Source organism: Coenobita brevimanus, chromosome 110 (assembly GCF_032717465.1).
Source record: "Coenobita brevimanus isolate Jiangsu-jjx chromosome 110, ASM3271746v2, whole genome shotgun sequence".
NCBI classification, from domain to species: domain Eukaryota; kingdom Metazoa; phylum Arthropoda; class Malacostraca; order Decapoda; family Coenobitidae; genus Coenobita; species Coenobita brevimanus.
Genome location: NC_137063.1, coordinates 47758965 through 47772135, shown reverse-complemented (window position 1 = coordinate 47772135; position 13171 = coordinate 47758965). Strand labels below are relative to the sequence as shown.

Genomic DNA, 13171 nt, shown 5'->3' with positions numbered 1-13171 from the left:
TCTGGGCATGGAAGTAAGGAAATTAGTGATCACAATAGTGCGGTATTCACTTGAAAGTTCAGCCCTTCCAGATGATGAAGGTGGTGGGTGTGATCGGTGGTGGGGCAGCAGGGTTATGTGCAGCACGACACATCCTGGCTTCCCCTGGACTCTGTCCTGTAGTGTGGGAGAAAGCACAGCAAGTTGGTGGAACATGGGTGTACACTCCTCAAACTGGCACTGATCAACATGGCCTCCCTATACACTCCAGCATGTATGAGAACCTAAAGTGAGTTTTATATATATATATATATATATATATATATATATATATATATATATATATATTACCAGATACCTGAATCCTATACGGGGTGGCCACAAACAAATCGCCTTCACGTTGCCCTGTCCCCCGCCATTTCACTGTCCTGCTCCCAACTCACACCCCCCTCTCTCATATACCTCTCCACTCCATCTCTCCATCTCATCCACGGCCTTCCCCTCCCTCTTCCTCTCCCCCCCTCCACCTCAATCACATACACTTTCCTCGTCGGTCTCTCACCCTCCATCCTCTCCACATGGCCAAACCACCTCAGTGTGTTCCTCCTAATGCTTCCTATAACATCAACATCCACACCACAACGCTTCTTTATATCCTTATTTGTCAGCCTATCTCTCCATGTGACTCCACAGGCTCCTCTTAAATAACTCATTTCCACTGCTCTCACTCTTGACTTGTATCCTTCCAACAATGTCCAAGCTTCACTTTCATACATTAGAGTTGGTATCACAATACTGTCATGCAGTAACTTTTTCACTTCCATGCTCACTTCCCTGTTTCTTATCACTGCTTTCAAGGAACCAGCAACCTTTTTTCCTTGTTGTACCCTTTCAAGCACTTCATCCTCCAAACTTCCAACCTTACTCATCACACTTCCCAAGTACTTAAACGTACTCACATTTTCCGTCTCCTCACCTTCCAACCTCACTGTACATTCACTGACTTCACCTCTCTCAAAGACCATCACTTTACTCTTACCTACATTCACCTTTAGATTCCATTTCTTACACACTCTTCCAAACTCATCCACAAAGCCTTGCAGCTCCCCATCGTCTTCACTCAATAACACGGTATCATCTGCAAACAATAGTACAGGGAGTTTTCAAACACTATCCTCTCTCACCAGGGCCACTCCAACATCCACTGCCCTACCTTGTGTCTCATTTATTACCCCATCCATGTACAGATTGAACAACCATGGAGACATGACTCATCCCTGTTTCAACCCAACCTTCAAAGAGAAAAATTCACTCAGTTCACCATCCACATGCACAGCAGCCTTAGCACCATCATACTCTTCACAGCATTCAACAACTTCCCATCTACTCCATATATTCTTAGTACAGTACTTCCCACAATCCTTGTCTATCCACCCTGTCATATGCTTTCTCCAAATCCATGAAGGCCACATACAACTTCTTTCCCTTCTCTAGAAACTTTTCCACTAAAGATCTAAGAATGAATATCTGATCTACACACACACACACACAAATATATATATATATATATATATATATATATATATATATATATATGTCTTTAAATCATTAAGTACAGAAATTTAAGACTAGAATGACCAGCTTCTCATCCTGATTGGCATAATGTGAGCCATAAACCTCAGCTATACCTTGGGATGTAAACCCTGTATGAGCCACATCTGGTTGGAGCACCTTAACCCACTAGACACATAAAAAATAAGAGAACAAGGGAGATCTTATGGGTAGAAGCAAGATTTTTGACCAATAGAAACCAATAGTTGATTGATATATCTGGATATAGCTAAGTGAGACTCCAGTAGTGCTTTAATTCCAGAAGTATTCTTTGTTTTCAGAACTAACCTCCCAAAAGAACTTATGGGCTTTCCTGATTATCCTTTTCCAACCGACGAAGAAGATTCATTCATTCACCACACAAAAGTTCTCAAGTACCTGGAAAGGTATGCTGAACATTTCAACCTGAAGCCACATATCAAGGTATAGTATTTATGAATTTGGACTTAGTTACTAACAGCATTTGATTTTGTGCAAAACTTTTTTTTTTTTTTTTGGAAAAAAAAATTTTTTACTAATAGCAAATGGATTTAGAAATGTCTGACACTGACGTAACTTTGAAGGTTCATCAGTTGTTGCCTTTATTTTGTGTTTTTATAGTTTGATGTTTTGTATTGTGTATACGAGTAATGTTGCATATACAGTACTTCAAGGTGTAGTGTATAATATGAAACAATTAATCCTACCGTAGGCTCAGGTTATTGTTGTCTATCATCATCCTCTTCACCTTTCTTCCCACCTTAAGATGGGATGAGACAAGATCCAGAGATCGTGAATGAGTAGGCATAAACCTCATTGAATTATGAACAGCATCCCCAGTAAAGGGGATCCTACAGTAATTCACCAGTTAGTATATTCATGCAGTTTAAAAAAGAAGTTGCAATTTTTAATTAAAAAATGACTTGGTTAATATGAATCAATTTGTAGGTCATAGATTGCACAGCATGTGACTATATCTGTTAGAAAGACCAATTGATTGTAGGTAGAGGTGATATGTGCTTACAGTACGTACTGTTATCTTGGACTGAGTTGTTCAGCACCTGTTGTGAAGCTGACTACATGCTTTCTGTTGGTTGTGAAGTTCATTTGCTTCAGTTAGCCATAAAGATGATATTATTGCATCCTTTTACACATGCTACCAGAGTCTGTGAACTTTATTTATAACATAGATTATAGCAACAATAACAGTTGATTGAAAACTGTGTATTCATTTACAGTTTGGTCATAATGTAGAGTTGGTGAAGCCTTCTGTGAATGACAGCAAAACCTCATGGGAGGTTACAGTAGTGGACCTTGCCACCCAGACCTCCATCACCACTGTCTGTGATGCTGTCATTGTATGCAATGGGTGAGATGCTGGCCCTGTAATTGTTTCCTCTGTTTCATTAGAACCATAAACTGTCACTAATACTGAATCCAGGTTGGTACTTGCTATCAGCAAACAGGTGTATTCAACTTAGGAGAAGGGTTACAGAATTCAGAGCCACAGATACCTCTAAACGTCCTCTTAAAAAATGATAGAATGTCATTAAATACAAATATCTCCAGAAAACTCCAGGTGAGAGCCTGTGATTGCTGGAATATCCCTGATATTGTGAAGAAATTTCAAGGGTAGGGCTAATTTCTTTCTGCAAAATTGACAACAGTACGTAGAAGAAACCTTATATTTTGAAGGGGTTAATGAAGGCTTTATCTAACCTCTCCAGTACAGAAAATATCTCTTAAACTGAACAAGAGTGTCTGGAGGAAGGAAGAACAAAATATAAAAGATGTATATGGAAATGAGTTACCTGAGAGAAGTACAGTACATCCCCCTAGTACGCGAGTATATGGGCAGCAGTGGACATCGCGTACTGTGAATACATAAACTTACGGGAAAAATTACAAATGGGCGGCACCCCCCTTCATGGGCAACCCTTGAGACGCCTTTCACACCTAAGTATTGTACTATACAGGGAAACTATCTAAGACATATTACTTAAGATAAAGTAAACCAACAAGATTATGGCTTTACTACATAAATCAACAAGGATATGGCTTAACTAAACCAACAAGAATATGGCTGCTCACCTTTACCCAAGAGGACAACAGGCGTGGTGGAGGTAAGAAGAGGATCCGAGGCAGGATGAGACACCTAGCGCGCATCTCCTGCATCACCCACCACACCACCTTCCTCACGACTTTTGTCACTTTCACAAGCTAATACACTCACTTTGTTCATAAACCCTTCCAAGTCTATTTCTGACACTTCAGACATCGAATCAGTCTCTTGTTCATCCTCAGGATATGGCTCCTCTGATGTTGAAGGGAGTGATTCTTCACTTTGTTCAAGCCAAAGTTAACGGGTGATGAGTGTTTGCTTCCATCTGTTTACTTCCTGGTTGTACTTGTCGGTGTAGTAATGGAAGGTTTTGTCCAGTGAAGACATCACCTCCTCCACTTGCAACTGAGAGCGTTCAATGTCCTTGAATTCTTCCTTGAATTTTTCAGGGTCACACAGTACCCGGCTGATCCCCATCATGGACAAATCTTCACTCTCCATCACTGGTGTTGCTGCCTTTTCTGCTGCGATCTCCTGCTCTCCGTTGGCCTCGTCCACTCACTGCACGATTTCCTGGGGATCCTGCTCTGCTGCTGCCGAATGTAAATCCCTGATCTCCTCCAGCGAGATGGTCTGAAACCCAGGCACAGCTTGTGCACTTATGAGAGTGGCTGCCTCGGCAACAGCCAGGGACTGAAAGCTGCTTCCCAGTGCGATTTCACACAGGTGCAGTACGAGGAGGCGCCAAGCATGGTTAATTGTTGCAGTCGTTATATCTGCCCAAGAGGACAAGAGAGTGATGGCATCCTTGAGGTTGAATGACGGCCAAAAAGCCATAATAGTCTTCTCAGGAGTTGAAGTTGGTTGTGCGGGTGCTGTGCGTGGTGAGGATGAAACGGGTGGCTAGTCCAAACCATCCTCGGCGTCCATGACATCACTCCCAACTGTGTTCAAGTCAAGAATTGCCTGCAGTTCCTCACAGTTGTCGGTCTTGCTGCGGAGGTGATGGTAGAGGCATTGGTGGTATAGCTGCTTGACCGTTGCAATCAACTCCTGGTCTAGCGGTTGGATGAGAGAGGTCGTTCTTGGGGGCAGAAAAACGATCTTGCATTCCTTGCTGAGGTCTGCTAGCCAGGTTGGATGACTTGGGGCATTGTCGAGGATGAGAAGCACCTTGAAGGGGATGCCCAGTTCCCGGAATTTTGCCTTGGCATCAGGGATCAAATGCTGCAACGGCCACTTAGAAATGATGCTACTCGTCATCCAACCATTGGAGTTGCTGTACCAGTATACCCCGCTGTCATCCATGCAGCGCAGATTCTTGTAACATCGGGGGTGTGCTGCGGTATGCACCACAATAGGACGCATCTTGTGTGAGCCTGATAAGTTCACGTCAAACATGACTGTTATCCTGCTCTTGTTGATTTTTCTACCCCAGGCCTGGCGCTGGTGCTTACTAATGTAAGTACACTTCGGCATAGCCTTGTAGTATAGGGCTGTTTCATCAGTGTTATAAATTTGGTCCCTGCTGTAGTCGCCCTCGTCGATTATCCCCTTTAGGATGGCTGGATAATCTCTGGAAGCCATTTCATCCGCTGATGCATGCTCCCCCATGAGGCGAATGTGATGTAGCTCCTTCCTCTTCAGAAAGCGGCAAAGCCATCCCACAGAGGCTTTAAATGGTTTCTTTACAGCATGCTTCAAAGTTGCAGCTTTGTAAAAAATCTTGACCTGGTCCCTAATGTAGCACCCGTTCAGTGGAATTCCATCCTTCTCCTTCCTTAGGATTAATGTAGCCAGGTACTGCTCCATAAGAATTATAGCCTGGTTGGTCAGCCTGCTTCTCCCGTCCAATGCCGCCGTCCCATATGTCTTCACAGTCTTCTTTATGGCCTCCCTGTTAGCCCATATAGTTCACACAGATGATTCTGCCAAGCCTAGTTCCTGGCCAATGGCTGTGTTACCCTTTCCACTCTTCTTTTCCTAATGACTTGCATCTTCATGGTATGCGTGATGCACTTCTTCCTGGAGGAGGGGGCAGACATCCTGGCTCACAAAAAAAAATTGCCTCAGAGTACACGGGGACACACCTGGAACAGCTAGTGTACCCTCTGTACGCGTGTGTTTCCTCTGCTGGGACTCTCACCTCACCACCCTCCAAGCGGCGCATATGGGGATCGCATAACAAGTGAGCAGCATCGACGACACAAGGTGGGCAGAGCATAAGTAACCTTTATCGCTTCTTGGGGGGGCAATATCATGTACTCAGGGCAACCCCAGATTTAGGCCACTCTTTGCTGCCCGTCTCGCTTACAAGGAGTTCTGTTTGCGTTCTAAAAAAAAAAAAAAAATAGGTACTTGCGTACAAGGGGGATTGGTTTTCGGAACTCGCGTACTGTGGGGATGTACTGTATGTTGAGTGACATGGAGGGACAGGTTGACAAATGAAGAAGTGAAGGAACATTGTGGGGGATGAACATGGATGTGATTGAGAAAATTAGGAGAAATATACTGAGGTGGTTTGGATATGTGGAGAAAATGGAGAATGAAAGACTGACTAAGAGGGTGTGTGTAGATGAAGTGGAGAGAGGGAGAGGGAAGGGGAGACTGAGGATGAGGTGAAGGGAGGGAGTTCAGAGGTATATGAGGGAGGGAGTTGAAAGGTATATGAGGGAGGGAAGAGTGAGCTGGGGGGAGGACAGCCAAATGGTGGGTGACAGAGCAACTTGGAGGCGTTTTGTCTGCGGCTACCCTTTGTGGGATTAGGACGTCAGGCTATATATAGATAGGAATATAAAATATAAAGGTGAAGTGGTTAAATACAGGATATGCCCATTTTTAAAGAAGCATTTATGTTGGACTAGTGGACTCTGAATACTGAGTAAAAAAAATAAAAATAAAAAATGCTTTTTGGATGGTGTGAAGTTAAGGCCCATGGAATGAAAGCGTGAAGTGAAAGATGTTTTGTTCATTCATCATCATCATCATTATCTGGACCTCCTTTCCCACCCTAGGGCAGGGTGAGGAGTGAAATATGGTTTCATTCATTTTTAAAGTGCTCTTTTGTTTTCTGGCCATCAGAGTGAGTATAATGTCTTGGTAAATTAATCACAGGATTTATATATTCTGGGAATGTAATTTTACTTACAAGCTGTCCTGTTCAGTATATCAGTTTGTTTTTATTATTTTTTTCCTAAAAATGTAATTGTCATTTGATTTTTGTTTTTTTTTTCCAAATAAATAACTAGCTCTCTTGGTCAGCTCATCATTCTGCCTCGATTTTTGTAATAAGGATGTTGTTGTCACCACAGCCACTACTCTGTTCCACGCATACCGGAAGTGAAGGACATAGAAAAGTATAAGGGCAAGCAAATACATAGCCATGATTACCGTGAACCATCCCCATATAAGGACGCAAGAGTGGTGGTGTTGGGGGCATCGGCATCAGGCTTGGATATCTCACTAGAGCTGGCTGCTGTTGCAAAGGAGGTAGTAAAATTTATCTGTCAGTCAGTCTTTGTCTGTCTTTTGCCAGGTACATTATCTTAATCCCAGAAGAGGAAGCCTCAAACAAATCACCTCCATGTCATCCAGACCTCTGCCATCAGACTACTCTTCCTCCAGTTCATACTGCTTCTTTGATATATTCCTCCATTTCATTCTAAATTTTCCTCTCTGCCTCACTAACACTTTCCTTGTCAAGAAGTACATACATACATCATCTAATCCTCTGTTTCCCCATAAGGAACGTAGGAGTCCGGGGCTAGGCAAGTTGGTCCTGACATTTAAGATGAGAGTGACCAGCCTCACTCACCCCTGACTGGCATTAACATGATCAACAAACTTCAACCACCCCTTGGATATAAACCTACACAGGCTGAATCCAACTGGAGTGCCTTAATAACCCATTAAACCACCAGGTGCCATTGTTTGGTTATATGGTTACCACCCAGCACAGTAAATGGTTTCCTGGTGTACAGGAAACAGTTTGGCTTGTCACTCAATGTAGAGTCACTCATAGACAAAAAGAAGAGGAAGGAAAGATGAGAGGAAGGGAGGAAGAAAGAAAACGGCAGTCCCTGAGAGCAGCACTACATTGCGTGAGTGGGTGGTGAGTGCCTCCACCAACCACTAAATGTTGTTAATCCCTCATTTTAAGGATGTAATTTTTATTTTGTTCTTACAATCCAATGATGATTTTTATTCAGCTTAGGAGAGCCACTTGGTAGTGAAAGAGATAAAGAAGGGTATCTATTTCCTTCAGTATGAAAAATCTCTATAAAAAGTGATAAACATCTGACAATGACAATAATGAGATATGCATTGTCATTAGGTTGAAGTGGTTAAGGATGATAAGGTGAATATTACATTTCATATTAAAGTACATTGTGTCATTTAATTGGGCACCATTTGGGGCTTTTGCAACACAGCACCTGCACCCATGTATGCTGGCTGTCAAGTATTGTGTCTCACTCCCAGCCACAGTACGGATCTCTGTGAAATGTGATTTGAACAACAGAGCATCTGGAAGAGAGGATGTGAAATAGTAGGATGACAAGAGGGGCAGGAAAAGGGAGGGAGTCAGGTTTCCTTTCCATGTTTGATAGAGATTCATACTGTAGCTGGTAGCAGATCCCAACATTTTACCAATAGTGAACGCCTGGTAGTTTAGTGGGTAATTATTGCACTTCAATTGGATTGAGCTGGTGAAGGTTTATATCCAAGGGGTGGTTGGGGTATATTGCTCACGTAATGCCACTCAGGGATGAGCGAGGCTGGTCACTCTCATCTTAAATGTCAGGACCAACTGCCTAGCCCCGGGCTCCTGCGCTTCTCATGGGGCAACGTAGGATTGGATGATGGATGGATGTACAAAACAAGTTTGACAGTGCTGACTTTTCTTCCAGGTGATTCTTTCTCACAACCTGCCCATCAAGATCTCTTCAGCACTGCCCCCCAATGTGCGGCAGGTGCGTGGTGTGGTGGCAGCAAAGGAAGACGGCTTCATATTTGCTGATGGATCTTCTGCACAGGCTGATGTTATAATGTACTGCACAGGTAAATGATATTCTGGTCATTCTTAACTGTGAGTCAAGGATGTTGCTGTTGTTAGCCTCTTCTGAATATGAACCCAGTGTACTACAGGCAGAAATTACCAGTTTCCTGCACTCCATCCACCTCCTTTTAGGGCATAGGGAGGGAATTAAGAGGCGTTTTTATACTAGGCAGAGAATGTGTTTAATTACAGTATATTGCTGCTACAGTATAAAGGAGTCCAATTGCTGAGGGACGTTTTCAGAATTTTAAACTTTTTCGTGACAACTGGTACTGTACATTGGGGGAACAGACAGTGTAACCGTATGGTAGTGCCGTAACCGATACGATGCGCTGAATCAATATATGGCTGATTTTTGCATTTTTTCCAATATTGAACCGATTTCTACTGTCCGTATTAGCATACTGAATACTGATGGGAGAAATATTTATATGCCTCTTATTCTGTGTGAAAGAATGTTGTTACCATGACACTGCCTTGCTGCCTAATAAAGAACAGTCTTACTGAAATCCATGAAAGGTTCAGAATGATGAATGGGTGAGTGGGAAAGGAGAAAGTTACAAGGAAAGGAAAGTTGGCATCTCAAAGACCTTGTGGTCCATACCAAGGAGATACATTGTATATGAATGGCGATGCACACCCACTTCTGGCACGAGTAAGATTCTGTCGAGGTTTATTTTAAATTGCTGTACTGTAGTACTGCTAACAACATCCGTGGGAGGTGAAAGTCCTGTCTAGCCCTTCCATTTCAAAAGTCTCGTCAGGGGAATAAAAGGTTCTGAAAGTTGCAAGAATGAAGTAAGAAATCGTGCAAAAGAAATGGTTAATGCCAGTCGTAGGTTTGGTTTGATGTGTGGAGAGATTGGAGGATGAGAAATTGACTGGCAGAATGTATGTGAATGGGGAGGAGGGAAAGATGGGATGGGAGAGACTGAGGATGATATGGAGAGGTGGGTGGAGTGGTATATGAACAAAGGTGGTGTGAGTTGGAGAGAGCATAGTGTGACATGGTGACATGATGATTTGATTACATTTTCATGTTCGTTATGTACCTTTCACATTTTGAGGCTGTGATTGAATTTTCTTGTTTATTTTGCACCATTCATTTTTTTCAGACTGTGATTACATTTTTCATCTTCTGCATTTTCAGAATACAAGCACACTTTCATATTTATTTTTCATCTTCCACATTTTCAGGCTATGATTACACTTTCCCATTCTTGGCCCAGGAATGTGGCATCAAGGTTGAAAATAACATTGTTCAGCCACTTTACAAGCACATCGTCAACACCACACATCCCACCATGGGCTTCATTGGCATACCATTCCAAGTCTGCCCATTTCTTCTTTTTGATTTTCAGGTATTTATACATTGTTTCTGTCATTATTTCTCCCTCTCTCTCTCAATTTATTCTGCATTCCTTTGTACATATGTGGTACTGGGTCTTTTAAAGTATTGCATAAGCTTTTCTCTGGAAACTGCTTTTAATGTTTAATGTTTATGTGTGCTTGTATGTATGTTGGGTTCTAAGACTGAAAAGTGCCATAATGGGTTTTGGACTTTTTACTGACCAACCGTAAAGTGAAAACTCCTGACTTTACCTAATTACACTTTAAGGATGATTCTGTGTCTCCTTTTTTCGGTAATGACCAAGGCGTTGCCCCTGGGTAGAGGACTTTGGTTTTGGAGAGTGTAGTATTTTATGAATTGGATGCCCTTCTTGATGTCTACCAATGACCCTTGGGTGGACTTGAACCTCTGACCCACTGAGCCATGGCTGCTATGATTATTAGTAAATCATCATCATCATCTAATCCTGTGTTGCCCCATGAGGAGCATAGGAGCCCGGGGCTAGGCAAGTTGATCCTGACATCTGAAATGAAAGTGACCAGCCTCACTCATTAAAAAATATTCAGAACTCATTATGGCACTTTTTAATATTGTAGCTTAGTGGGTATACATGTACTAAAATTTATTGAAAACACAACTTTCTTATTGTACTTTGTACGGTATATACAATAAATATTGTCTCAACTAATATACTGCATATATTACTTTAGCTGGTTTCTATCAGCTCCCTAATAATGTGGCTGTTGGTAACTTGAACTGCATACTAGGAATCCATGTTATGGGATATAGCTACAGAGCCTATGAGTAGAAATGGCTTACGGTCTGGACCATCCCCACAGTCACTCATGATCCAACAAAGCCTCCCCTGACCACCTAAACTGACCTTTGATGAATCAAACAGTGATCAGCTCAATGGAAAACATTGTACTGTATATAACCTGATGAGTGGAGGTAAGCCAGACCACTACCTAGAGCACACCATCACCACATTACTCTGTCACATGTCATCACAAAGACCATCATCCCTCACCTTTGAGTCTCTGAGCAGTCACAAGGCCTGTGCTGTGGGATATATATCTGTGCAGTGACAAATTATTCCATATTTGAGCCTGCAGTCCACATTGTGGTGGATATATCCATGTTGCAGTAGCTCTGAAAGCCTGAACAATTGTCTACTGCTTTATATACTGTATGATAGTGTTATGGGAGAGTGCATTATAGGTGAGCTGACTGTATATTGCAAGGGATGTTGGTTTGCATGCTGGGTGCTGTTTTGGAATATTAGCTGTGCTTGCTGGATGGTATTTTACAAGTATATTTCTCTTTTTGTAGGTGCAGTATTTTGTAAAGTATTTATCAGGGGATATGACTTTACCAAGCAAAAAGGAGATGGATCATGCAGTAGTTACAGAGATGGGAGAACATAGTAGTAAAGGGATTGCATTGCGACACTACCATCGTCTGGAGCAGCAGCAGTGGCTTTACAATGATGATCTAGCAAGTTTAGCAGGACTTCCGTACCTGCCACCTGTTGTGGGTCATCTGCATAATGCTCTCAGAGTCATCAGGAAGAACCACCTTATGACTTACAAAACTTCATGTTTCAAAATCACTGGACCCGAGTCCTTTGAGAAATCAGGTGATGAAATAGCTTGCTGTTGTTTGAAAATTGCTCACAGTTTGCCCAACCCTAGCTATTAGTTTTAATATCAGTTTTACAGTCAGCCCTCTCCCAGTGCTGGATGTGTGATGACTAAAAAGATAAATCAGTGATACTGCTCAGTAAAGCATTTGTTAGAGAAGTATTTGGTTGTGCTTCATGCCCAGGTTTCTCTCAGTCCATCAGTTATACCACCTAACTTAGAGTACACACACTTCCCAGGTAGTCAGTGCAGATAAGGTAGTGTTTATGTGCATGTCTGTATTGGAAAATAGAGTAAAATATTGAAAAGATTTATTGGAGTGCTTATATATGTCCACAAGTTAGACATGTAGAATGGATACAATTTTTAATGCCACTCAAGGATGAGTGAGGTTGGTCACTCGCATCGTAAATGTCAGGACCAACTTGCCTAGTCCCAGTTGCCTGTGCTCCTCATGGGGCAACACAGGATTGGGTGATGAATGAATGAAAAAAAAAATTTTGCTTCATGTTCTGCTGAATCTTTTTAACATGTAGAACATTTGAGTTTTTCAATGTGTATACTTTCAGAGTAATAACACCAGCAGTGGAAGAGGCACCAACTGTATTTTACATAGGGATTTTGGGTTAATACTGTAGTGATGCAGTATTGCCAGTTTGAATACTGTAACTAGTGTATAATATGAACATAAACTAGACAGATTGTCTTATTCTTCATTGATCAAAACTGTGTGAATGTAAGATTTGAAGTGCATTTATACATGTGCAGTATTTACATTTTCTGAGGAAATGCCAAGGTGCATGGTGTATATGATAGTTCTTCTGTTTTCAGTTAATAATTTAAAATACAATACAGTAGTAGTGTGTCGAGCTTATGAAATTTTCTTTGACATAAGAAAGGAGAGAAATTTAGCATTTTATAATCAGTGTGAGTTGTTGTTCCTATGATACAGTTTACAGGTAAATTCAGTAATGTGCTAAATCTTTGATGTTACTTTTACATTAAAGATATAAATAGTTATTATGTAATGATATATAGAAAAATACTGGTAATCTTTTGACATCCTGAATGTTGGTGTACAGCACAGGTAATAGAGCCACCACTTATTGTGTTCCTGCCAGTGAGATGGAAACACTTGTAACTGCTTTATCTACCATCGCCATACTCATGTTTCTCAGATACCAAATGAGTTATTTTGTCTGTTATGGAAACTTGGCTTTTACTACTAACATGTATATACACACACTGCATGCATTTTTGTACAGTCAGTATTTCAGATCCATACATTGAATTTGCCATCACTTGTTGTACTGTCTATCTATATATCTGTTGCCAGACACCTTAATCCCATAAGGGATGGCCACAAACAAATCGCCTCCATGTCACCCTGTCCCCTGCCATTTCACTGCCCTGCTCCCAGCTCACACACACCTCTCTCATATACCTCTCTAACCATCTCTCCATCACATCCTTGGCCTCCCCCTCCATCT

At 41.8% G+C, this 13171-nt stretch overlaps 1 protein-coding gene across 2 annotated transcripts in view; it reads left to right on the top strand.

Moving 5' to 3' along the window:
• LOC145417431 (uncharacterized) overlaps window positions 1-13171 on the top strand; it is a 29469-nt gene that overhangs the window by 2112 nt on the left and 14186 nt on the right. The window contains exons 2-8 of one of the 2 annotated variants that reach the window (XM_080286113.1): window positions 72-268; window positions 1872-2013; window positions 2808-2938; window positions 6943-7120; window positions 8539-8689; window positions 9885-10048; window positions 11371-11677. In XM_080286113.1, the coding sequence (XP_080142239.1) occupies window positions 72-268; window positions 1872-2013; window positions 2808-2938; window positions 6943-7120; window positions 8539-8689; window positions 9885-10048; window positions 11371-11677 (1270 nt within the window). Of the gene's footprint in view, window positions 1-62; window positions 269-1871; window positions 2014-2807; window positions 2939-6942; window positions 7121-8538; window positions 8690-9884; window positions 10049-11370; window positions 11678-13171 lie in introns of both variants that reach the window. The other variant, XM_080286114.1, reaches the window with a different exon arrangement.